Below are 23518 nucleotides of genomic sequence, written 5' to 3' on the forward strand. Positions count from 1 at the left end.
CCGCCAGTTGGGCCCTCTGACCACCACCAGCAGGCAAGAGAGAGGTGGAGTGCCTTGCCCAAGAACATGACGACAGAGGCAGACAGAGCAGGAATCGAATCAGAAACCTACTGATTGTAGGACAAATTTTAGTTATAAGTCTAGCATTAGAACTAGCACTAATGACTGGCATGTAAACACTTCCAGTAGGACAAGGGTTATCGTTATCATGTTAACTCAAATTAAATTCATACATCCATTTTCTACAGACCCTTGTCCCTCAGTGGGGTCAGGAGGGTTGCCGGTGCCCATCTCCAGCCAACATTCCAGGCGAGAGGCGCGGTACCCCCTGGACAGGTCACCGGTCTGTCACAGGGCAACACAGAGACAGACAGGACAAACAACCATGCACACACACACCTAGGAACAATTTAGAGAAACCAATTAACCTGACAGTCATGTTTTTGGACTGTGGGAGAAATTCTATGGGAGTCAACACCTTAAATTGTTAGCCTTTTAGCTAACTACAGCTAAAATGCTATGGTTCGCTTAAATGGTATGGTTAGCTTAAATGCTGTCAGTAGCATGTGGGGTTAAACTAGAACATTGTCTTGCGCCATTCAGTATACTAAACATAGCTAGCAAATGAAATTATTTTAGCTGTCAGGCTAATGTTAGCATGCTAGTGAGGGCTATCAGGTTTCTGTGAGGTGGAGAATAATTCAATTAAAGGAGGTACTTATGTGAATAAAAGTTATAATTATTAAAATAAGTGAATTATAAGGATAACATTCATAATTACATGTTTAAAGTTATAATTACTGGTTTTATGTGTAGGACCTGTGCAGTTTTATATGAGTTTATAATTATGACAAATGATAAAACTTGCAACACTTAATTTAAAAGTTGAAAATGACTTTCATTCTCATAATTATTACTGTTATAGTCATAATTTTGACATTTAAGACACAGTTATAAAGGACTGTTTGGCTTTTATTTTTTCTTCTGTGGCAGGAATGGGCTTCCATATGTAACGAATTCTTAAAAACTTTTAATGTGTTCCCTAATGTGTTCCCTCTGACTCCATCTTCTTACTTCATTTGTTGGTTATTTATTTATCACACCCACCAGTGTTTACCTTTTCTGTTGTTTCTACAGTGAAAAATGAATCTAAAAATACCTCAAACAATCTAAAATAAATAAAACATCTATGATTTTATGTGTTTTCTGTTTATTTTATTTCTTTTCAAGGTACACAGACTTTAGTTAGATTAAAACCCAGACAACTACACATTTTTATGTAAAAGTTCCAGACTTTTCAGAGTTCCCAAACCTTAACCTTCTTTCTAAAATATAAAATAAAGAAACTTCAGTGTTAATCTATGGATGATATTTCTACAGCAGGGAACAAGAAGGAAGGAAACAAGGTAGGAAAGATGGAAGGAAGAGAGGACACAACGACAGGAGGGAAAGGAAACAGGTAGAAGAGACAAGAAAAGAAAGAAGAAAGAAAGATGACAAAAGGAAGAAAGAAAGATGACAAAAGGAAGAAAGAAAGATGACAAAAGGAAGAAAGAAAGATGACAAAAGGAAGGAAGGAAGGAAGGAAGGAAGGAAGGAAGGAAGGAAGGAAGGAAGGAAGGAAGGAAGGAAGGAAGGAAGGAAGGAAGGAAGGAAGGAAGGAAGGAAGGAAGGAAGGAAGGAAGGAAGGAAGGAAGGAAGGAAGGAAGGAAAGAACACAAAAAATATGTAGGGAGCAAGGTAGAAAGAATTGAAGGTCAGATGAAAGGAAGAAAAGAAAGAAGAATAGATGGAAAGCTATAATGAAGGAAAGATAAGAGGAAAAAGTAAGGAAGGAAACAACGTTTATACATTGGGAAACAGAAAAACAATTTTTTTCTCATTCTCAACCCTTTTCCAGACTGGGCGGTAACCATGGCAACCACCTTGACTTTCCACGCTTCAGTGAAACACTTCAAATCAGAGTTCATCAAGTCAACCAACTAATTTCAACTACAACAGGTGGACAACGTTCCTTTGCTCCACCAGCAGATGGCGACGTCCTCTCTCCCATCCAGTATTCATCTTCAGATCTCAGGACCCGCTACACACACACACACACACTCAGTCAGCTGGTGAACACACTCACTCTGCGTGAAACTAGCCAGAGCTACTCAAACTTCTTCAGGTGGTTGTAGAGCGACTGGACGTAGGTGAACACACACATGGGGTCCGGCTTGTCCCCCATGTCCAGCATGTCGTCCACCTCGATCAGCCGCAGACAGTCCGCCTGCTGCCTGAGACGAAACACAGAGGGAAGACTGACACTGACTGAAAGGAAACAACACACCCAGTACTTTAAAACACCGCAGTCAGAAAGGCCGACAGACTGAAAATTAATACTCCTGTCGCTTCCTACGTCCACCATGGCGCCTCATCATGGCGCCTCATCTTGGCGTGGTTTAACGAAGTAGTTGCAAAGGTGAACAGTCACTCAACCAACCAACCAACCCAGTCATGCTTGAGAACCATATAGACACTAAACCTTTTTCAGCTCTAGCTTCGTTGGACTTACTCTGCTATAGTGAAGGCCGTCTGCAGGTTCTGTCTGCGGTTCGCCGGATTCAGAGCATTGTAGTCGAACTCCAATGGGAAGAAGGAGTGGACCAGAGCACAGAAGGCCATGCCGTCACTCCAGCTGGAGGAGAAGTTCTGGATGTCTATGTTCTAGAGGAGAAATGACAGGAAGCGTCTCAGGAAGACGATCATCCGTCTCTCTGATGGAAACCTGCAAGGGTTGGTGAAGTCGGACCTTGTAGCCGATGGTTTTGGAGCGACACCACTCCAGAAGGATCTGCTTTATCCCGCTGGCGCTCGATACGCCGAAACTCTGGGAGCGCTTCAGTTTGGGCTTGGAGTCCTTCGGCCTGTTTGGTTAAAAGTGCAACAGATTATACAACAGGAGCCTCTTCTGGACTAAAGGATCTGATCTGGGTTCACTTACTTTATGGGGTCAGAGTTCATTCGTTCAAACAGGGCCCGTTTGGCTTGGGCGCCGTTGGAGCGCGGAAGGGTTTGGGATTTCATCACTTCCGATTTCATTCCTCCAGAGTTGTTGGACCTGCTGAAGGTTTTACAAACAAATTCAGATTATCATCATAAATTATGCAGCGTGAGAGAAGACAACGTTCCATCACAACATACAGGTCCAGTTTGGGTGAGAGTCCAGACTTCATGAAGGATTTGGAGGGAAGTAGTTTCTCTGTGGAGGAATAGTTAGAAATCTCAGCAGGGAGGACAAGAGGCAATGGAGGAAAGTCCACAGAGCCAGTCGCACCTGCAGGCTGAGGAAAACTCACGCTCCGTTTTAGACTGGGACTGGGCGTCTTCAGAACCGGCGCTGAAGAGATTAAACAGAAAAAACAATCAGAGGATAACAGAGAAGTAAGGCTGTTTTCACAGCTGACAGTCCGGTAGACCCGATTCGATTGGGAAGAAAAATTAAAATAGACTGGAGTTGGGTTAGAGCTTTCTTTCTTTGCGGACTGGAGTTGGATTAGAGCGGACTGGAGTTGGGTTAGAGCGGACTGGAGTTGGGTTAGAGCCGACTGGAGTTGGCTTAGATCGGACTGGAGTTGGGTTAGAGCGGACTGGAGTTGGCTTAGATCGGACGGGAGTTGGGTTAGAGCGGACTGGAGTTGGATTAGAGCGGACTGGAGTTGAATTAGAGCGGACTGGAGTTGGATTAGAGCGGACTGGAGTTGAATTAGAGCGGACTGGAGTTGGGTTAGAGCGGACTGGAGTTGGGTTAGAGCGGACTGGAGTTGGATTAGAGCGGACTGGAGTTGAATTAGAGCGGACTGGAGTTGAATTAGAGCGGACTGGAGTTGAATTAGAGCGGACTGGAGTTGAATTAGAGCGGACTGGAGTTGAATTAGAGCGGACTGGAGTTGGATTAGAGCGGACGGGAGTTAGATTAGAGCGGACTGGAGTTGGGTTAGAGCGGACTGGAGTTGGGTTAGAGCGGACTGGAGTTGGGTTAGAGCGGACTGGAGTTGGGTTAGAGCGGACTGGAGTTGGATTAGAGTGGACTGGAGTGAAAGCACCTTAAATGTTTTGCTGGCTGAAGCCAAACTCGCCTCGTTTAAAGGGATATTCCCCTGGTTTCACTGTGAGGTCCAGTGATGCTGACAGAGACTGAGATGGAGCAGAAATGGCCGACTCTGTGTTCGGCTTGGTCAAGGAGGAAAGCGGCAGGTGGTGTTTGGGTTCGTTCACGTCTAAAAATGAAAATGTAAACTGGTTTAAAATAAACTCCCTGCATGAACCAGGAGGCAGAAACTGGAGCCGACTGTCCGCACCGCGTCTGACTGGATGATCCATTTGCTTTGGCGCCGCTGCCGTTTCCTGCGCTGAAGGATTGAGGCGAGACGCGGCGGTCTGATCAGATTTAGGCACTGCGGGAACGTCTGACAGGATTCTGGTGGCAGCAGCGATGGGAAGATGGGATGAAGCCTCAGAGTCGGACTGATCCCAGGGATTCTGGGAGATCGGATCCTTCGCTCCGGGAGCGCCTGCACAAATACAGAAGACTCAGTGTCGGTGTTTCACAGGGTTTAGATCCACATACAACAAAAGATTATTTATTTATAAACACAGAAACGGCTTCAGGCTCTACTACTGGTCGGCCATTTTATTCAAAATCAGAGATTCAGCTAAAATCAGAGCTGAATCTCTGATTTTAAAGAGCGACTTGATGTGACTCTAAAAGATGGGAGAGCCACAACAGATTGACATTTTCTAACAGGTTGCAACAGAAATAGAGAGAGAAATATTTCTGCCATTATATATTTATGCTGCTATTCCTGTAAATAAATTAGAAATTTAGCACTTTGCATCCACTGGCATACACCTCTCACATGATTTCTGGCTGCAGATGTTTCATTTGCTACAAATGATAAAGCTAAAATAATGCTATTATTGACGATTAGGCAATAATGGTTTATTTTCTCATTTTAAAAAGGATTGAAATCTTTCAATGTATTTCTATTCTATAGAGAGCCTTAAATGAAAATCAGCAAAATGTGATTTTTCTTATCGATTAATCAATCGTCAGAATAATAAATTTTTCTGAGGATTCAGGATTTGTTTGCCTATTATTCATCAAATTAATCGATTAATTGTCAGAATAATCTATTTTTACAATTATCAGAAAAATATATTAATTTGAATTAATTGATACATTTTTAATTAATCATCATACTAATTGATTAATCATCCGAATTATAGATTGATTTCATGATTAATTGTCAGAATAATCTATTAAGCACCATAATAATTGTTAGCTGCAACCCTCATGTGAGGTTGTTTTCTCTGTCAGAACCCAGAAGTTGAGGCTAACAAACTGAAACAGTTTGGAGGAAACAGAAAGACTGAATCAAACATCATGTCAGCTGCAGATCCGTGTGACCGACCTCCGATAAATAAATGATCTGCTGCGGCTTTCCGCCCTGAAGCTGGAGAGTAAACGGGTTTGGCACCGAGGAATCCCTCCAGGCCGGGTTTGGTGGTCATGGCTGTGACAGGCAGGTGGGGCTGCGGCTCATAAGAGTCTGAAAGAGGAGCAATCAGATTTCAGGTTTTATTTCATTACATCAGGAAGGCAGAGGCCATGTTTCCACTCACCGCTGATTACAGTCGACTCCACTGGTTTGGACTGGGATTCCTTGCTGGTTTGGGCCACAGCAGTGGGAGACGGCGTGCTCACCAGAGCATCTGAGTTGGTTTTTGTCATTGCAGTGAGAGGAAGATGTGGTTTGGTCAACGGACCCGACTCTTCCTGGTCTGCAGTAACAAACACAGAGTTAACCTGCCTCCCAGCAGAGTTTAATATTCCTCACGTTTCCAGGTCCAATTCCCGCAAAATAAAATGAAATACGTTTCATTTCTTCACTTTTTGGGGTGAATAACGTTAAAATCCTGACAATAATTACATTTTATCGGCTTTTTCTAGGATTTAGGACAGTAGTCATTGTAGAACGGACAGAAGGTTTGGTGTCCAACAGTACCTGAAGGCACCAGGGTACTGTTGCCTTCTAAGGGAAAGAGGGAAAGAGTTTTTCTTATTTACTGCTCTGTGTGTGTTTTTTCAGCAAATGGTCGTGTTTTTAGAGTCTGGATACACCAATTAACAATTAATTGATTTCTAAATTAGTTGACAATTATTTCCACAATCAATTAATCTGATTAATCGTTTACTAGTTTTTGTTGCATAGCAGAGTGGATGGTTTTCTCTTCAGTCCCAGTCAGACCTTACTGACAGTAACGTTTATCTTCCTGTAGTTCACCTGCAACAGGAGGATGAAGAAACACGAACTGACCAGGTGAGCTGAGGGTTTCTGTGGCCAGGTGAGAAAGGGGCGTGGCTTCATCGCAGCTTTCAGACGCAAGTCCTGAGCAAAAACAAGATCATCGACATTCAGCACTAAAGAGCGATTCTGCTGCATTTACTAATTCTATAAAATCTTCTGCTTAGCAAACGATCAAAGTGTTACTGCACTGTTTCACACTGACAGACAGTTTAAAAGTCCTAAAATCAGGAGTTGAGTTTTCACAAAGAAACTAAAGTAATCATAAACTAGAATTACTAAAAATCTGTAAATTATGTAAAACAATCCAGTTCAAGGTTGAGTATTTCTGGTTTGCAGGTGTTACAGGATGACTTTGTTAAGAAATATAGTCAAAAATTAATAAACTGTCATAAAAAAAAGTTTTAGTTTTCAAAATCATATTTTCACCATGTTATTCATTCATACATTTATGGTTTGGATTTGAAACTAAATATTTAGCTCCACAAATAATTAGTTAGCAAGCTATTCAGTTTATCTACTGAATATTTAGCTCCAAATATTAATAAACTAATATTTATTCAGTTTTTAAATATTTCACAAACTACAGTATGTAGTTTATTAACTATTTAGCTTGAATGTAGATATTTAGTTAGAAAGCTGAATATTTCTAAACTAAACAGTAATGTTTACTTTTGAAAAACTTCTATTTCAAAGTTAAATATTTATTTTAGAAACAAACTAAATATTTTACAAATTATTTAGTGTTCTACATATATGCCAAATATTTAGCATATTAACTATTGAATTCCAAGGTAAATGGAATTCAGCTGGCTAAATATTGAGTTAGCATTAAGGAAGCACGATGTTTAGGGAGCTAAATATTTAGCTTCCTAGCTTTTAGTTTGAAACCAATATTTATGAATGAATAATGTGTTAATTTTAGAATGAGTAACGTTAAAATCGGCAGCTCTATGTTTTTAACAGTGGTACAGCTTTAGTAAACGAGGCGGAATAGCCCTTTAGTGTGACTCAGCAGCCATCTTCATCCTGGTGAGGATGGTTACCGTGGTAACTGTTCTGCATTGAGAGGAGTCCTACCTGCTTCAGTCTCTTTCTCCTGGTCAGCCACGGCTTCTTCACAGTTACTCCTGCCTCCTTTAGCATTCGTGCCCTGGACAGGAAAAACAAACCGAGGAACACATCTCACAGTCAGACATATCTTTGTGTTAACCCAACACAAACCAGAACTAAAACCCAGATTCTGCTCAGGATTATCACATTATTGATTTGTTTACAAACTGATTATTTGACAGTAATCTCATCTGATGCTCAGGGTTCCAACATTTTTCACATTTCACTGGAAATGTTAGTTTTTAATTTCAGTTTTGGCCATTTTTTATAAACGTTCAGAACAAAAACATTGATGGATGAACTTGTTCTGATCCAGATCATCTTACAAAACCAGAACCTCTTACCTTTATAAAAACCAGATCATGGGAGCCAGTCAGAACCAGTAGATCCAGTCAGAACTCCGGCCCACATGCAGCGTTCCTCCATTCCAGGTGATGCTACCTATGTGGAGCTCCAGCTAATTGGGGCCTGCTCTATCCACCTTACTCCTGGGAAGCTCACTGGGGAAACGATTATGGGTCTTACTTCTGGCGGCTAGCAAAAGTACCATTATTTTGTTGTAATTTATAGGGTTTTTGGCTAAACTATATTCATGATAGAAGTTACATCTCTTTTGTCGGTTAATACACTGCCTTGTGCAGCAAGGCAGTGTATTAACATTAGCACAAATATTAGCATTTCACTGCTCCCCATTAGCATTAGCCTTTTCCCTAAAAATACCTTTTATCTATCTTATTAGTCACACTTAGTATACTGAATAGAGGAAGTAAATGTAAAACAACATGCTAGTGACAGCATTTAGGCTAATGTTAGCAATTAAGATCATTTTAACTTGTACACTAATTTTAACATACAGAATAGAGTAAGTCCATGTTACTCAACATGTTTGTAACTCTCCACATGCTATTGAGTACATTACAGCTTACTTTAACATTGATGCTAATTAGTAACATTAGATGGGCACACTTTGGCAGGCCCCGTTTAAGTTTCTTCAGAAATGTTCTAGTTAGTCTGTTATTATTAACCCGGCTCTGGTTGTGAACCCGGTTCTGGGTCTGAACACAGTTCTGGTTCTGAACCTGGCTCTGGTTCTGAACCTGGTTCTGAACCCGGTTCTGGGCGTTTGGGCCGCCAGCTGCCAGCAGCTCTTTCTCTGACAGGCGGATCTATTTTAGATTCCAGGAGTTTCCGCTGCCCTCTCCGTCTGTCCCAATATAGACCCAAACGGACCCTTTGAACTTCAGGCAGAGCGCCGAGCCCACCGGGCTGCTCTCCTAGCATGCAACGCTGCGGCCATCATGCGATACGGTTCTTGTGTCAGTCCGTCGTCGGCTGGAGATTATCGCTGGTCTTTGGGAATCTGAGTCTGGCTGTCTGACCCGGATAATCCTCCAGCCGACCCACCGGGTCCGGATCACTAACCTCTAAAAGCATCGACATGATGTCAGCAGCACAAATCCAAAGGTTCTGGAAATTACTCAGCAGTCGCCAGGGGCGGCTCTGGATGGGGGCCACCAGGGGCCAGAGACCCTCTACTGAACAGATAATCCATCCATCCATGTTCTTACACCCTAATCCCTACTGGGGTTAGGAGGGGTGCTGGTTACTGTCTCCAGCTGTCAACGGGCAAGAGGTGGGATCACCTGGACAGGTCATCAGTCTGTCACAGAGACAGACCACACACACACACACACACACACACACACACACACACACACACACACACACACACACACACACACACACACACACACACACACACACACACTCAGGATAATTTAGAGAACCCAATTAATCTGACAGTCATGTTTTTGGACTGTGGAAGGAAGCCGGAGTACCCAGAGAGAACCCACCATGCACAGAGAGAACATGCAAACTCCATGCAGAAAGACCCCAGGCTGAGAATCAAACCCAGAACCTTCTTGCTGCAAGGAAACAGCTCTACCAACTGCACTACTGTGCAGTCCTGAACAATAAAAATATTTGAAGATTAAAAATTATTTTTAAACTGAAAAAAATTAGAAACTGAAGAAAATTAAAAAAAATCTAGACTCCTAATTTTTTGGTTAGCTGTGGCTAAAAACTTCTGGCAATTTTAGTGCAAACATTCTCTATTAAAACTATGATGGCCATTTAGAAAAATGCCCATTAGAAATGGAAAACACAGGATTGAGAAAATATTTGACTTGGATCAAATTTGACATTTGGCACAAACATTACTGTTCCACAACAACCATGGTGGCCATCTTGAAAAATCCCCAAAATATGAGTAAATATGAATTATGTTTGATTGGACAGCAGAAGTATTGATCTGTGATGAGTATTACCAAATTAAGTGCGAAAATGAATGAAAAACAGCCGCCATCTTGAACTTATGGTTCAGGTTTTTTGTGATGTTGGTGAAATATTGCCTGATCTGCGGCAGTATGGAGGGTTCCCTGCTGAGGCTCCCTGTGTGACGGAGGGCTAATCGGTCAGATGTCAGTCTGTGGGGGGTTGATTAAAGACCAGGTGACTTCAGTAGGCAGGAATGTTGGCAGGGTGTGTGTTTCCAGAGGACAGCTGCTCGTCTCTCTGAAGTGTGTGTGCTGACGGGTCGAAGCGACGGAGACGCTTTTCAACTTTCCATCAGGAGACTTGAGACCCGACTTGGCTCGGAGGCTGCATTCCTGAGCGATAAGGGGGGTGGGCTTGTTTTAGTCGCTGAGTGACGTCTGGCCGTGCCACATGGCGGCGCGTTGACATTAGCAGAAACCCAGATTGTTGTTTTAAACGTGTAATCTTCATCGCTCCTCATCAAACCGGGTCGAGGTGTAGAGACAAAGCCTGCAGACGCCCAGCTGGAGCCTGAGAACAGTTTGTGCCTCAGATAAGAGAGGAAGATCCAGACCTGCTGCAGCCCAAATCACAAACCCAAAAATACCCGCGCCCTTTGGAGGAACCGCTGGGTTAAAAAAAACTGGCTCACGTGCAGCAGGCAGGCAGGCAGGAAACGGAGGAGGCCGTTTCGGGTTGCAGCCGCAAACCGTCACATTTAGCCAATAATGGGAAAATCATTTCAGCCACTGAAAGGTGGTGCACTGGGGTCAGAGGTCAAAGACCGACACCTTAACAGGGCTGTGCTTTACTGCATGAAGGGCAGAAATTCTGTTTTTTATGTTTGTGTTGGATTTCTCCGTCTGTCTGAAACAGCCGAGTCGGAAGGTTGTGGGTTCGATTCCAGCTTCCTTTAGCTACCTGTGGCCCCTGAGCAAGGCAGTTAGCCCCAAGCTGTCAGTGCACCTGAGCGTCCAGGTCTGAAGGTGTGTTTATGGGAAAATTTGGCTTTGATTGGTCGGTAGGATCTGAATGTTCGGTCCATTTATTGATGCAGGTTCTGATCTTGTGATGGTAGAAATCAGCACTTAAAGCAAAAACCTGGAACTTTCCTAATTTTCGCTTCCGGTAACGCAGTTCTTTACGGTCTGTCAATGGCTCATAAGGAACAATAATGTGTCATAAAATGTCAGCAATAATGTGGTTATTTAGTCTGTCTGAAAAAAACTGGGGGTTCATTTTTTTTTCATAATTTCACCATATTTTTCATTAATTCATAAATGTCACAGTTTTAAACTAAATATTTAGAGAACAATATGAATATTTACCATAACCAGCTAAATATTTAGCTTACCAGAAGTGGACTACCAAAACAAAAGCTGGGTCTTCTGAACCTCTGTCACATTTCTTTTCCTCTTTTCTTGTACAATATTTTAGCTTGAAACACAGGATGAGCAGTTTCCAGGACAACAGACATTTAGGATCTGCTGAGAGACGCACCAGCTTTGATGGATTCAGACTCACCAGCAGGAGTTCATAGAGGTTAGCAAGACACAGCTTTTATTTTTATAGTCCACTTCTGGTTATCAGCAAGAGAATTTGCATGGTAGCTAAGCAGTATATAGCTCTGTGCTAGCTCCGAGCTGAGCTAAATATTCAGTTCAGAGATAAATACTGAAATAAATATTTAGGATAGAAAAAATATTTAGGTAGCACAGAGCTATATGTTGAGTTTAGAGATAAAAATGAAGCTTGCCAACTAAATATTTAATTTGAAATGGTGCCAGATTCAAATGAATTAATGAATTAATGAACGAATAATATCCTTGTAGCAGTGATAGGGGCACAAGGACATTCAATCAACGGCTTGCTGTTAAAAACTTTTAAAAGTTGACAGAAAAATTGAAAATTTCCCTCGATAAACATGAGTTATTGGAAAACATTACCAAAAATGCTAAAACATCAACTACAAAGTCTTAAACAATCCAAACATTAAACCCGAACCAAATAACCAAAGCTCAGCCTGGCGGAGGCAGGAGCTCAGCCTGGCGGAGGCAAGAGCTCAGCCTGGCGGAGGCAGGAGCTCAGCCTGGCGGAGGCAGGAGCTCAGCCTGGCGGAGGCAGGAGCTCAGCCTGGCAGGCCACCATTCTGATCATCCACTGGTGGAACAATGATGTGTGTTGTTATCGCTCCACCACATCAGATACTGGGAATAAATTTTATGCTATCACATCCCTACCAGAACCTGGACCAGAATTCTAGGTGTGTTTCTGTCGGCAGGAGAAAAACTCACGTTTGTGTCCGCGTGTCTCTTCAGTCTCCAGGGAGCTGGACCAGGGTCATCGCTGCCCGGTCCCGGCACCTGAGCGTGTCCAGACCCGCCCCAGCCAGGTTCTGGTGAGGCCCAGTCCGGCGGCCCGGCCTCGTCGTGGCCGTTCTCCGGGCCGCGGGCCCTGGCCAGCTCCCCCACGGCGCAGCTCAGGGCGTCCAGCCGGGCCCGCAGCTGCAGGTTCTCCTCTTGCAGTCGGGCCACGGCGTCGCTCAGCGGCCGGCTAGACACCCGCAGCTCATCCATCCGCTGCTCCACCTGCTGCTTGAAGGCGCTGATGTCCACGTGGACCTCCCTGACGGCGGCGTCCAGCGTGGCCCTGAACCCGGCCAGCGCCCGGCTCACTGCGCCCTCCTCCATGCTGCTTCTCTTCAAACTGAACCTCTATCTGCCGGACGCTCCTGCTGCCTCCAGACGCTCGCTGCTGCAGGAAGGAGAAGCGGAGCCGGCCAGCGCCATGGAGCACATCCCGTCCCGCTGAGAGGAGAGCCTCCCCAGAGTCCGGCAGGCGCAGCTCCTTCCCCGCCACTTCGCTGCGTCGCCTCTGTATTTTGGGACATTAAGGGGGCGGGAAGAGATAAAACGGGCAGGCGGAGCCGGGATTATTCAGATGTTTGTGTGTCCCTCAGCTGCCACTTCAACAGGGGGTCGAGGGGTGTGTGTGTGTGTGTGTGTGTGCGTGCGTGTGTGTGTGTGTGAGAGGATCAGTTTCATTCTGGGCCTTCACAGCAGAAATGATTGAAGTTACCTGGAAATGTTTCCGTTTATTCCAGAGCTTTTATTCTGAAATCGTTTTTCACAGCTACTAAGAACTCCTTCACATCCTCCATCGTCTCCTCCAGGTTTCCGTCCCAGTCTGGAAAAATCTGGAATTTGGTCCAGAAGAAGCCAGACTGCCATCGTTGTTCTCTACCTTCATTCCTTCTTTCTTCTTTTGTCGTTTCCTTCCTGCTTTATGTCCTTCCTTTCCCCCTTGCTGCTCTCCACTGTCTTGCTTTCCTTCCTAGCATCCCTCTCTGCTTACCTGCTTTTCTTGCTTTAACTTCTCACTTCCTTCCCATCTTCTTTCGTTCCCTCTGTTCTTTCATCCATCCTTCCTTTTTTCCTTTTCTTAACACCTATATCTTCTACCTTCCTTGGTCACTTCCTCTTATCGAGCCTTGTTTTCCTTCCTTTCCCTCCATCCTCATTAGCATGACATGCTAACAGTCTTCAGTCAGAGGCGTCTTCAGATTCATTGCAATACTGACTGCTACTGGAGCTCCTTCCTGGCCTCAAATGCTTGATGAAGAAACTTGGATGATTTCAGTTTTGACGACATTTCGGAAAAATAAAGTTTGTGGTTCCGTCACAGGAATGTTCACGAAGCCTGAACATTTTTAGCTGCTGTAAATCTATAGAAACCTAATTAAATAGGTGCCAATTTTCCATATAAACTCTGGAAAACGTCAAAATAATAAAGTCACAGTGCAGAGACGAAGTCGACAGCAAACAGTCTATCAAATCAAATTTATTGGATTTTAAAGGGGTGCTCTCATTTCACAAGCTACAGTACAGAACTCCGCTTCATCTCAGAAAACAGCTGAGTCACATTTCAGGTAGGAAAAGTTTCCCCGAAAAAAGTCACGCTACAAAAAAACCGGAACAGATGCGTTAAGTCTGAGATAGATTCTGTATATGTATGAAAAAACTAGAGTGTTATCAAAAATAAGTGGGGCAGGAAGTGTTGAAGGTTGTGAAGGTGCTGCGTTCAAATCGGTCGGGAAAACAGCAGATATGGACAGCAGAGTCACGCCTGAACTCCAAACGTCAAAACACTAAAGCAGAGGGGTCCAAACTGTCCGCCCTGATGAACTCCAGGGCCAATCCTGACCAAATTTAAATGACAAAAACTCAAACTGAACAGTATTTTAGGTCAGGTTGTAAACAAACAGCCTAATTTCAGTTTTATCTAAAGTATTTTTGGGTTCTTTTTCTGTTTTATTGTCTTTTCCAGATTTTTTCATTAAAATTCACTGGAAGTTCAAGATTTAAATAAAAGCAAAAAGCATGGTTTGTTTGTGTTTTACCTCCTTCAGTTAAAATCTAAAACCTTTTCTAAAAATAATTCACCAGTTTTGAATTTTGGACCAAACAAAGTGATTCTGTGGGCCATAATGGCCCACCAGCCACACTTTGGACACCTCTGCACTAATCAACAGACACAGCAAATGAAACCAAAATTTAAACCTCAAGCAATAGAAAGAAATGATCTGAATGTCCAATTACAAGCTGCAAAACTAGAAAATAAAGATTTTCACCTCATTACATCAGAAATCTATCAGTTAAAAACTAAAGTTGACTTTATTGAGCCTCATTTCTGCAAACTTTAATTTAAAATAACGAATACTATAAACACAACCACAACCTGTAAACACAGCCTGCCAACTTAGCTCTTTAAACTCGGTTTTGTTGATATATATCAAATATTTCACAAGGCACCGGAGACCAAGTTTGGTTCAGTCAACAGATCAAATTCAGCCCCAGGAAAATTTTTACTTTGATATTTATTCTCTATTGAGCCACATGCAGGATTTATTTGAGGAATGGGGAAGTTCTGACCGGACGATCCGGTCCAGGTTGATGGAGAAACTGTCAGCCGCTCCAACTCAAACTCCAGATTTAAACGTTCTGATAAATGTAAAAACTTTCATAAAAACGAAAGGTGAGGAACATGTTTTAGCTTAATAAATATGGCAGCTGTCATAAAGTGATGGGTTCCATGTTTTCATGCTCTGAATCTGTTTAAATGCCTCAAATAACCCACATTAATTTACCTAAAACACTTTAATTTGGGTGAATTTGTGTTGGAAATTTACATATCTGGTAAATAAGTGAGGAATAAACTTCATCTCCACGTTCCTCTATGTGGAGCTGATTGGATTTAATAAATAAAAGCAAAACCAGCAAGCAGAGTCAGTGCTGACCCCTAGTGGCGACATGTGGGATGTTGGCCCCATCCAAACTGTGAAAGGCCCTTCCAGCCCGGCTCTGGTCAACAAATCACTAAAAAAACTCAAATTACTGGATCCAAGCTGCAGTACACATAAAACATGCATGTTTTATACTAAAAACCTGAATTTTTCTTTCTAAAACCCTGCAGGTTTTATCTCCTTTTCTATAACATACATGTAACAGACCATGCAGGATTTTAGTACAAAACTACATGTTTTTTTTTTTTTTGCATAATTTTTACTAAAAACGTTCTTGTTCTACTGAAAACCAGATGAGATGCTGCAGCTGGTGGACAAGCGTGTGATTTGCTGCCCCCTAGTGTTAATCTAAATTAGCTGCATGTCTCGTCTGTTAGCTTTTACTATTTTTACTTTACTACATTTACTTTTACTCTTAATTTTTATCTTTTTAGAAAATGAAAAAGGGGACCATTTGCTGGAGTTAAATTTAATGTTTTCAAACAGCAACAAAAGTCCATCTTTAGTTAAAAATCGTATAATTTAAACCAGCTCGTCGTACCTTATTAATGCTTTTAATTTGAAGGCGCGTAGCAACTTACAGCTCAACAAAACAGCAAAAAAATTGAGTTTATATTTTAATGCTTTCAAGACAGGAGTACCACTATTAAAGTCTAATAAATAATAAATTACTTTTTAAACCAGTTTAACAAACAGTTATTCTGTCTGAATTAGTAGAAATAGTCTTAAAGCTTTTTATTGGTGATTTATGTACCCTGGCTATTCACTAAATTTATACATTTATGAAGGGAAGCATTGTAAAGTGGATCAACCGTTTTGAGATTTTGGTCATGAATATGTAGCTTGGTGCCGTTTACGTCATCACATTCTGTTGATTAGTGGCTCTAAAGTTTATTCAGACACACTGAAGTTAATAAATCATTTGTATTGTTACTTTATGTCAGAAACAAACTTTTGTTAACTTTGTTAAGCCATTAGCAAAGAAGTCTCACCTGGCTAATCGACATGCCAGCTTTGAGCGTAAAGTGACTCAGCAGTTCTGACGTTAGCATATGCTATTTATGTTGACTAATTAGGAATGTATGAATTAAAATCCACTCTGACTGAAACAATATCAAAGGCTTCATCAAGATCTTGATGTGACTCAGCAGTAAAATAACAGCTCGCAGAGGTCAAAGTGTTGTTGGACAAAAAGTGCTCAAAGATTAGCATGCTAACATTCTAGTAGATGGCTAAATTGCCACATCTGTTAAAGGGTTTAAGTTGATAAACAAAATCATTATCTTTGAATTACAGATCCAACATGAAGATCAACAATCCTAATTTACCTTTATGTTAAAACTGCCAACTCTGACGATAACTGTTAGAATTTAACATTCTTGGTCAATGTTAAATTGACCTTTAGTAAAACGGCTGAATGCAAGAACAAAGAAGAAAATTGTAGCTTGCGAGTGAATCCACGTCAGCCCTGTTCAGTCTAGTCTGGTCGGAGAGGTGTGAATGCTAATCAAACTCTGGTCCTAAAAAACCTCGGTCTGGGTTCAGTTAAAGTGAACTCTAGTTCGGTTTGAATGCATATGTGAATGCCAAGTGGACCGGAGACCGCTCCAAACACAGGAAGTGGATAACAGGGCAAGGCATTCTGGGTAAATACAACCAAAACAAACGTGCTAGCCTAGCGAGAGAAATGGCTCGTGGTCTTCAACTGCTAAAATCTGACGCCTCCATTTTGTTTCCATTTGGTGAAGAAGGAAGTTGGCATAGTGTCTTAGTACAATGACAAATATGCAACGTTTTTCTGACCACCGATCGAAGGACTGGGCCCCAACTGGACCGGACTGTTGACATATTGACCTACAACCGAAGGTGGGTCAGGAACGACACGCTATGGGTTGATTGTTGGGGACAAAACTGACAAAACATCATCAGTTTCTACTGCCAAGTAGAAACAGAGGCATAAATGGCCACTTTATTAGGTACTGACCCCCCATCAGAACTGTCTACATGCTGTGGTACAGATTCAGTCGGACAGGGGTGTCCAAACTTATTTACAAAATTGTTAAGTCAAAACAAAATTCTAAAACCACAAAAAATTACAGTATTTTTGATTAAATAAGGAAAAAAAAGTCTGTTAATTTTATGTTTTTTTGAAAACAGAAAGGGGAAGCTTAAATATTAGTAGATCCAAAACGTAAGACTTTTTCACATTATGAAAATAAAAATATCCAGTTAGAGAAATGTACAGCTTATTGTCAGACATAAGAACAGAATTTGGGTCGCTGTCTTTTAAACAGGTTGAATAAATCAAAATCACATTTGTGTTTTCTAAAGAAGTCGGCTGATAAACCAACCGGAAAACAGGTTGCATTTGAAAATCCCAGTTAGCTCAGCAGCTTTGTGTTAGGAAGTAATAAAACAGATGTACCTAATAAAGTGGCCCTGCAAGTCTAAACTACGTCCAATAATATTTAGAAGATCCTGGTGAATTTATTTTGCAGCTTAACTCCATTTTCAAAAATGAAAAATAGAATTTATAATATAAAACTTTAATTGAAGTCTGTATTTTTACGGCTAGATGCTAAAAATAAAGTTAAACAGACTGAAGGTCAGTTCAGTTTACTGAAATTAAAAATCTGTCTTTATATTCTCGCCGTAAACGGGACTCTTTGGTTTACTTAGGACTGTAATTTATGGATCTAAAAAAAATCTGGATTATTACTGAAAGCTTTTGATGAGCTGGATTTATGGCAAGCCGTTGGTATAAAAAATAATCTTCATGTTAATGCATTGAGGGTGTCCAACATTATATTTTTAATCAAGGTAAAATTAATACGGCCATATTTTAACAATGGAAAATGTTCAGTACAGCGCAAAGTGTTTGTCTTTTAATTTCCAGGTTTTTTATCAAGCGTCAAACATTTATCCAGAAAAGTCAAATTTCCTGCACCTAAACTAGCTTTTATTTATTAAATTAGGCTAAACATAATCAGTTGACCCAAATTCTGCTTTTATAACTGAGAATACATTTCTTCAATTGAGCCAAAAATAATTTGGAAACCAGATTTCTTTCTTATAATAAAATCCTTTTAAAGTTTTTTTTTTAAAAATCTATATTGAATAAAATTCCTTTCCCACAAACCAGAAAACAAAATCTATTTTCTTATTTTTATTTTTGGCCTGCGAGTATTTTAGATTCCAGTGACTAAAAGTTTGGACACCTTTGATCCAATATATATTTTTTGTTTTGGTTGATTTTTATTTAGCAACAGTGACATGGCGCTTTGTCCATATTTTATTAACGAGAAGTTGTTTTTTTTAGTGCTTTCCTCCTGGATTTTAGGGTATTTTAAATGATCACTACAAGTTTAGAATCACTAAAACATAAGTTCAAGTTATAAAACAAAATGTAAAACTACAGTAGTGTACTAAGTAAGAAATAAACACATTCCTGTTAAAGTTTAATAATGCTTTATGGTTTAAAAATAGCTGGTAAGGCAAGATGAATTGGTTAAAATGCCCTATAATTTACACATCCTGTTATTTATGATTTACTTTTGATACTAGTGACTTGCCATACAAATAAATATATGCTTAATGTGTTCACAAATACATTAATATTAAAAACAAATTAAAATGTTTTTAAATAAAAATGCTACATGTATGCGATTGAAGATGTGAGGCTCAGATTATGGGTTGATTAATTTCTTTAAGTTCTGGTTTCTGCTCTCAGAACGGATAAGATTCACCTTAAAAGCAAAACAAGGAATAATTATTGTTTGAGGTATCTGGTTTATTAAAACCTCAGAATATGTATTAATGAAGCAGCAACATAATCCTGCTCTTCAACACGTTTTATGGAAGCTGAATGGAGGAAAACGTGCTGCTGGAGGGATGAGTCCCGCCAGCAGAGGGCAGCAGAGGACTCCAACCTGACTGGCTCCAGCGAATGAGAAGAAGGGAATGATCTGCAGGAACGCTTCAGCACGTTAAAGAGACACTTCAACAATTCAGATCACCAAACCAGACTTCATGTGAGACAAAGGAAACCCGCCCGGTCTGCTGGGGAAAGTATTCACACCCCAAACCTCCAAACTGCTGGTTCCACCAGGTGTTCATGAGTCTCTCTGGAGGAACTTTGACCCTCGCTGCTTTACTGAATTCATTTAATTCAAACACTAGAGGGTTTTCTAGCTGGATTAACCTGTTTTAGGGCATGCCATTCTGGTAGCTTAGCCTTTCATGGGAAGGTTCTCCATGTGTGGATCCCAGTTGTACTGAGGTTCTCTGGAAACCCAGAACCTTCTAGATTGTTCTGTAACTCTTTCCAAACTGATGGATGTTTATTTATAGTCTGTTCCTTGAATTTATTCAGATTGGATGTGATTGGCCTACTTTATGCTGTCAGACAGGTCCTAATGTATTTACTCCATTTCTCTTTGTCTGATATAAAACCTGGTTTGATGATCTGAAATACTGAAGTGTCCATGTTCTGTTAGTTTGTGGGTGGAGAAAATAGAACCACGAAGTGATCAGAACTCTGATTGATCCCATCAGTAATCCAGACAACAACACAGCACTTCCTGCCTTAGCTTAGTCCCATGCTCTGCTACAACCTAGCTTGCTCTGCTAGCTTATATCACTGAGGCCAGTGTTAGCAATGCTGGATAATCACTGAAAATGGAGTCAGATCTGGTTAGGCCTGCTTCACAGTTCTGCACCAGGCAAAAACCGGCCCAGAAATCAGCTGGCTATGGACGAAGGTTGGAACTTCCAGCAGCAGCAGCTTTAAGCTAGCTGCAGTCTCCAAGCGACCAACCAAGAACCAGAGAACCACAGCAGCTGGAGATGGATCAGATGGTGAAGGTTTGGTTCCAACAGAACTGAATCTACCAGACTATCAGGTAGAAAGAGTTCCCAGCATGGAGACACTCTACTCCATCCCCAAGGCTGGGTCCAGAAAGCCGACTGTTAACAAATCAGAGCAACAGGCCTCACTTCATACATCCGGACTGATTCCTCCCACCAATCCAAAGGAAGTGGTCCAAACTTCACTGGGCCAGAACCAGAAGAGCCAACCCTAAACCAGAACCGTCTCCACCTTGTTATCCGTAGTGTCTCATACGTTCACATAGCAGGTGACTACAACCCAAATCTGACTTTTTCACAGCAGTCTGAACGGCTCCGTTCAGATCTGCTCCACTTCCAGATGTGGAACTAAATCGGATCCGGTAGTTTTCAAAACGTCTGCAGTTTGAACGGTCGTGTCGCATTTTATCCAAATTTTACTTGACCAGAGGAATCCAGGCAGTAAATCTGGATGTAAACAACAGCTGAAAACGATAATGATAATAATGAAGTGATGAAATCAGTCCGAGTCAGTAAGCGCATCACACTTCAACCCCACCCCTCCTGGTCCGACTCCACGTTCATACAGAACCGGGTCAGAAGCCGCAGTCAATGCTCCACTAAAGGCCATTGCTGTGAGCTGGGTTTTCTGCTTATCAGCTGATGTGATCTGGTTCTGATCCGGTGGCAATAACTTTAAAACCCATCCAGAGCGCTGCGGCGGCCATCTTTACTGCTGCAGACAGAGCACTGATGTAAGACGGCTACATTCTTCTTCATTTTGGTGTCACAAACCGCTCACACAGAAATCTGATTGCGGTTGTATTAAATTAGTGTCATGAATGGTGGCACAAAAATTAAAAATGGGCTTTTAGAATCCAGACCTGCTGTGTGAACGTAGCCTAGTGCATTAATCCTGATCCGGTTTTCAATAATGACCCTAAAGCTTTAAAACTGACCAACCAGACGGGGAAGTTAGAAACATAGCGTTGGATCGTTATGTCAAAGGATGACTTCGTTACGGCTGACTGCGGCGCAGCATGCGGCGCTGCAGAGGCCTCTGTTGCATAGAGAAGTTACAGGAAATAAGATCTGACACACAAAGTCTTCATGACTTCAAAGCCTAGATGTGAAATATAATTAGCTTTTCTATAGATATTTTAATGATACAGACAAACTAAAACTAATCAATAAGTATTGATTATCTTTCAGATAAATATCTACCAGGATGAGGGAATGGTCCTCTCATGTTCAGCAGGTTCACTTTGAGTCAGCAAACTGTCCTCAAGCTAAAATAAAACATGATTTCAATCTTTAAATCTTCATATAGAGTCGTTCCTGTTAAGTGCCTCAGGCAGCCACTGATAAAGAAGTTCACACAAACTGATGGACCCACTGAGAGGCTGACCTCTTACCTCCTGATGTCAGCCTCGTTAGCAGGGCGACATGTCCGGGACTGAGGTTCAACGGGGTTCAAACAAAACCTCAAGCAGCTGATCTGAACTGAGGAGGTGCAGAAAAACAGAGTCTGAATGTTTAAGTGGTTCAGCTGAGAGCAGAGTGAGCCTCTGCTACAACCACACCGCAAGCCCCGCCCCCGACTGCTCAATGATCAGCTCATCTGCACACATGATTGGCTGGTTTGAATATTTTAGTGTTACATTTTTCTGGTTTTAATGAAACTATTGGGAACAAAAAAGAGAAAAAAAAGAAATATAAAAAAGAAAAAAATTTGCAAAAGGAAAAAAAAAATACTAAAAAGAAAGTAAAAGAGGGGGAAAAGAAAAAAATAAACAAAAAAGTGTGGAAAAAATAACTAAATAAATGTGGCTGTTTAAGTTTTGTAATGACTCAATAAAGGTGGCATGCTGAATTGTTTCTTTTTGTTAATAAACTGGGTTTCCGGACAATAAGTCCAGCTAAGAAGCTAGCATTAGCCTTACTGGACCAGAACCTGAGCCATCATCATCCTGCCTCTTCCCAGCTGCCCTAACCCCGCTCTCCTCCAGTGTAACCTAAACTGAGATTATGCAATGAAAAAGGAAATTCACATTAGAAAAATCACACAGCAGTAAATAAAAAAACTCCTGGATGATCCAATCCGTTTCCGATTTTAACGATGATATCAGATCCTAAAAGTAAGCCCTTGAAACTTCTGCCACCCTGAAATTTCAGAAACGTTTAATCGCCCCATTAAAGTTTAAAAATAAACAGTGTAGTTGGAATATTAATGCAGACTTGTAACAGATTTAAATGTGGATGAGGCGCTCCCAGGAGACGTGACATCAGAGCTGTAACATAACCACCAACTGCTAACTGCTAGCAGTTAGCGCCGTAACGAACCTCTCCATCAGCAGCAGCTGTAGAAACAGCAGGAGTGAAAGATCAGAGAAAGTCTCCAGGAAGCTCCGCCTCCCGCTCCCAGTGAGGTGAATGTGACCTTTCTTCAGAGTGCAGTAAAATCAGACAGAGTGAGAAGTCCTTCAGGCAACAGCTTTGTTACAGAGGAGTTGGAGTATGGAGGCCCAGGAGGAGCGACAGAGAGCAGGCAGTCCTGGTGAACTACAGTACCGTAACGGGTCCAGTTAGCGCAGCCGCAGCATCAATCCTCCTTTGCGGGCGGCGGCACGCGGCTCCGCAGATACAGCCGGTAGCCCTTCCTCACCAGCAGCACAAACCAGTAGAGCTGCGGCGCCAGGATGCAGCAGTTACCCAGGTTGGTGGCGAGCGGCAGGTGGAAGGGAACGGCGTGCAGCGGGATGCCGTAGTGACGGCCGTACATCCAGTACATGAAGGGGAAGAGGGCGATGCGGCACATGAAGAAGGTCAGCAGCACCATGCCGCCGTTGGCCTTATGCAGCCAGCAGTCCTGGAGGCTCAGCTGGAGGGGCGGAGGAGAAAGAAGACGTTAAAATTTAACCAGCAGATTACCTGATCATAAAATACATGGATGAAAACTGAAAACTACCACTTTATTTTGGGTCCTTAAACACAACACAAAGCTTGATTTTTAATAGTTGGGGTCAAACAGGAAGTGATGCCGCATCATTATCTAGTTCCAGATATTTCCGAACTGCATAGGAACTCAGTCTATACAAGCGTACTAATAGAAAGTTTAGTGGAACAATAAAATGTGGTAGAAAGAGGTACATAGGAGGTTCACTGTTAATTTATTAGAAAACAGAAATTTTTAGATAAATTCAGATTAATTTAGCTTTAATTCATGTTGGACTCGTTGCATCAGAACCCTCCACTCGTTAACAGGAGCTTCGTTCTGATGAAGCTTTCTTATCATGCTGATGACCCGGGTCGGGTCGGTTTTGGTTGCTCTGTTGTTCTGAGAGTTTCCATAGATCAGAGCTGCAGGAGAAAATCTGGATAATGAGCGCCAACATGTGGGGAACTTCGGTGTGTTTTAATGAGTCGACCCGGTCAGAGGTTCTATTAGTCAGAACTCGGCTGGGCCGGGACCGCTGGATGTAACAATGCTATTAAAGGAAAGTCAGCTGACATCATCAAACCCCGAGGTCCGAATTAAAGATGAATCATCGCGTTTTCTCCATCGTTTATGTGAAATGTTCATTTCAGCCTCTGA

The 23518-nt window shown here is 41.9% G+C and overlaps 2 protein-coding genes across 6 annotated transcripts in view; both read right to left on the minus strand.

Moving 5' to 3' along the window:
- Window positions 1-1190: 1190 nt before the first annotated feature.
- On the minus strand, window positions 1191-12661 carry LOC103476347 (smoothelin-like protein 2). Of its 5 annotated transcripts, none has more exons than XM_081615854.1 (13): window positions 12071-12661; window positions 7428-7500; window positions 6327-6431; window positions 5665-5823; window positions 5454-5591; window positions 4341-4553; window positions 4119-4259; window positions 3317-3379; window positions 3184-3241; window positions 2984-3100; window positions 2792-2906; window positions 2555-2706; window positions 1191-2276 (listed from the first exon to the last, which is right to left on the minus strand). In XM_081615854.1, the coding sequence occupies exons 1-13, from the start codon at window positions 12464-12466 to the stop codon at window positions 2150-2152; spliced, it is 1857 nt and encodes a 618-aa protein (XP_081471980.1). In that variant the 5' UTR covers window positions 12467-12661; the 3' UTR covers window positions 1191-2149. The 5 variants fall into 5 exon arrangements, with proteins under 5 accessions (XP_081471980.1, XP_081471982.1, XP_081471981.1 ...); XM_081615856.1 differs by having other exon boundaries at window positions 1191-2272; window positions 2984-3103; XM_081615855.1 differs by having other exon boundaries at window positions 2984-3103; window positions 6360-6431; window positions 12071-12660.
- Window positions 12662-13600: 939 nt separating this feature from the next.
- tlcd3a (TLC domain containing 3A) overlaps window positions 13601-23518 on the minus strand; it is a 51011-nt gene continuing 41093 nt past the window's right edge. The window contains exon 5 of the mRNA XM_008428609.3: window positions 13601-22804. Within this exon, the coding sequence (XP_008426831.1) occupies window positions 22526-22804 (279 nt within the window). The 3' untranslated portion in view covers window positions 13601-22525. The remainder of the gene's footprint in view (window positions 22805-23518) is intronic.

Source organism: Poecilia reticulata, chromosome 14, assembly GCF_904066995.2.
Source record: "Poecilia reticulata chromosome 14, P_reticulata-male-v2, whole genome shotgun sequence".
Taxonomy (NCBI): Eukaryota; Metazoa; Chordata; class Actinopteri; order Cyprinodontiformes; family Poeciliidae; genus Poecilia; species Poecilia reticulata.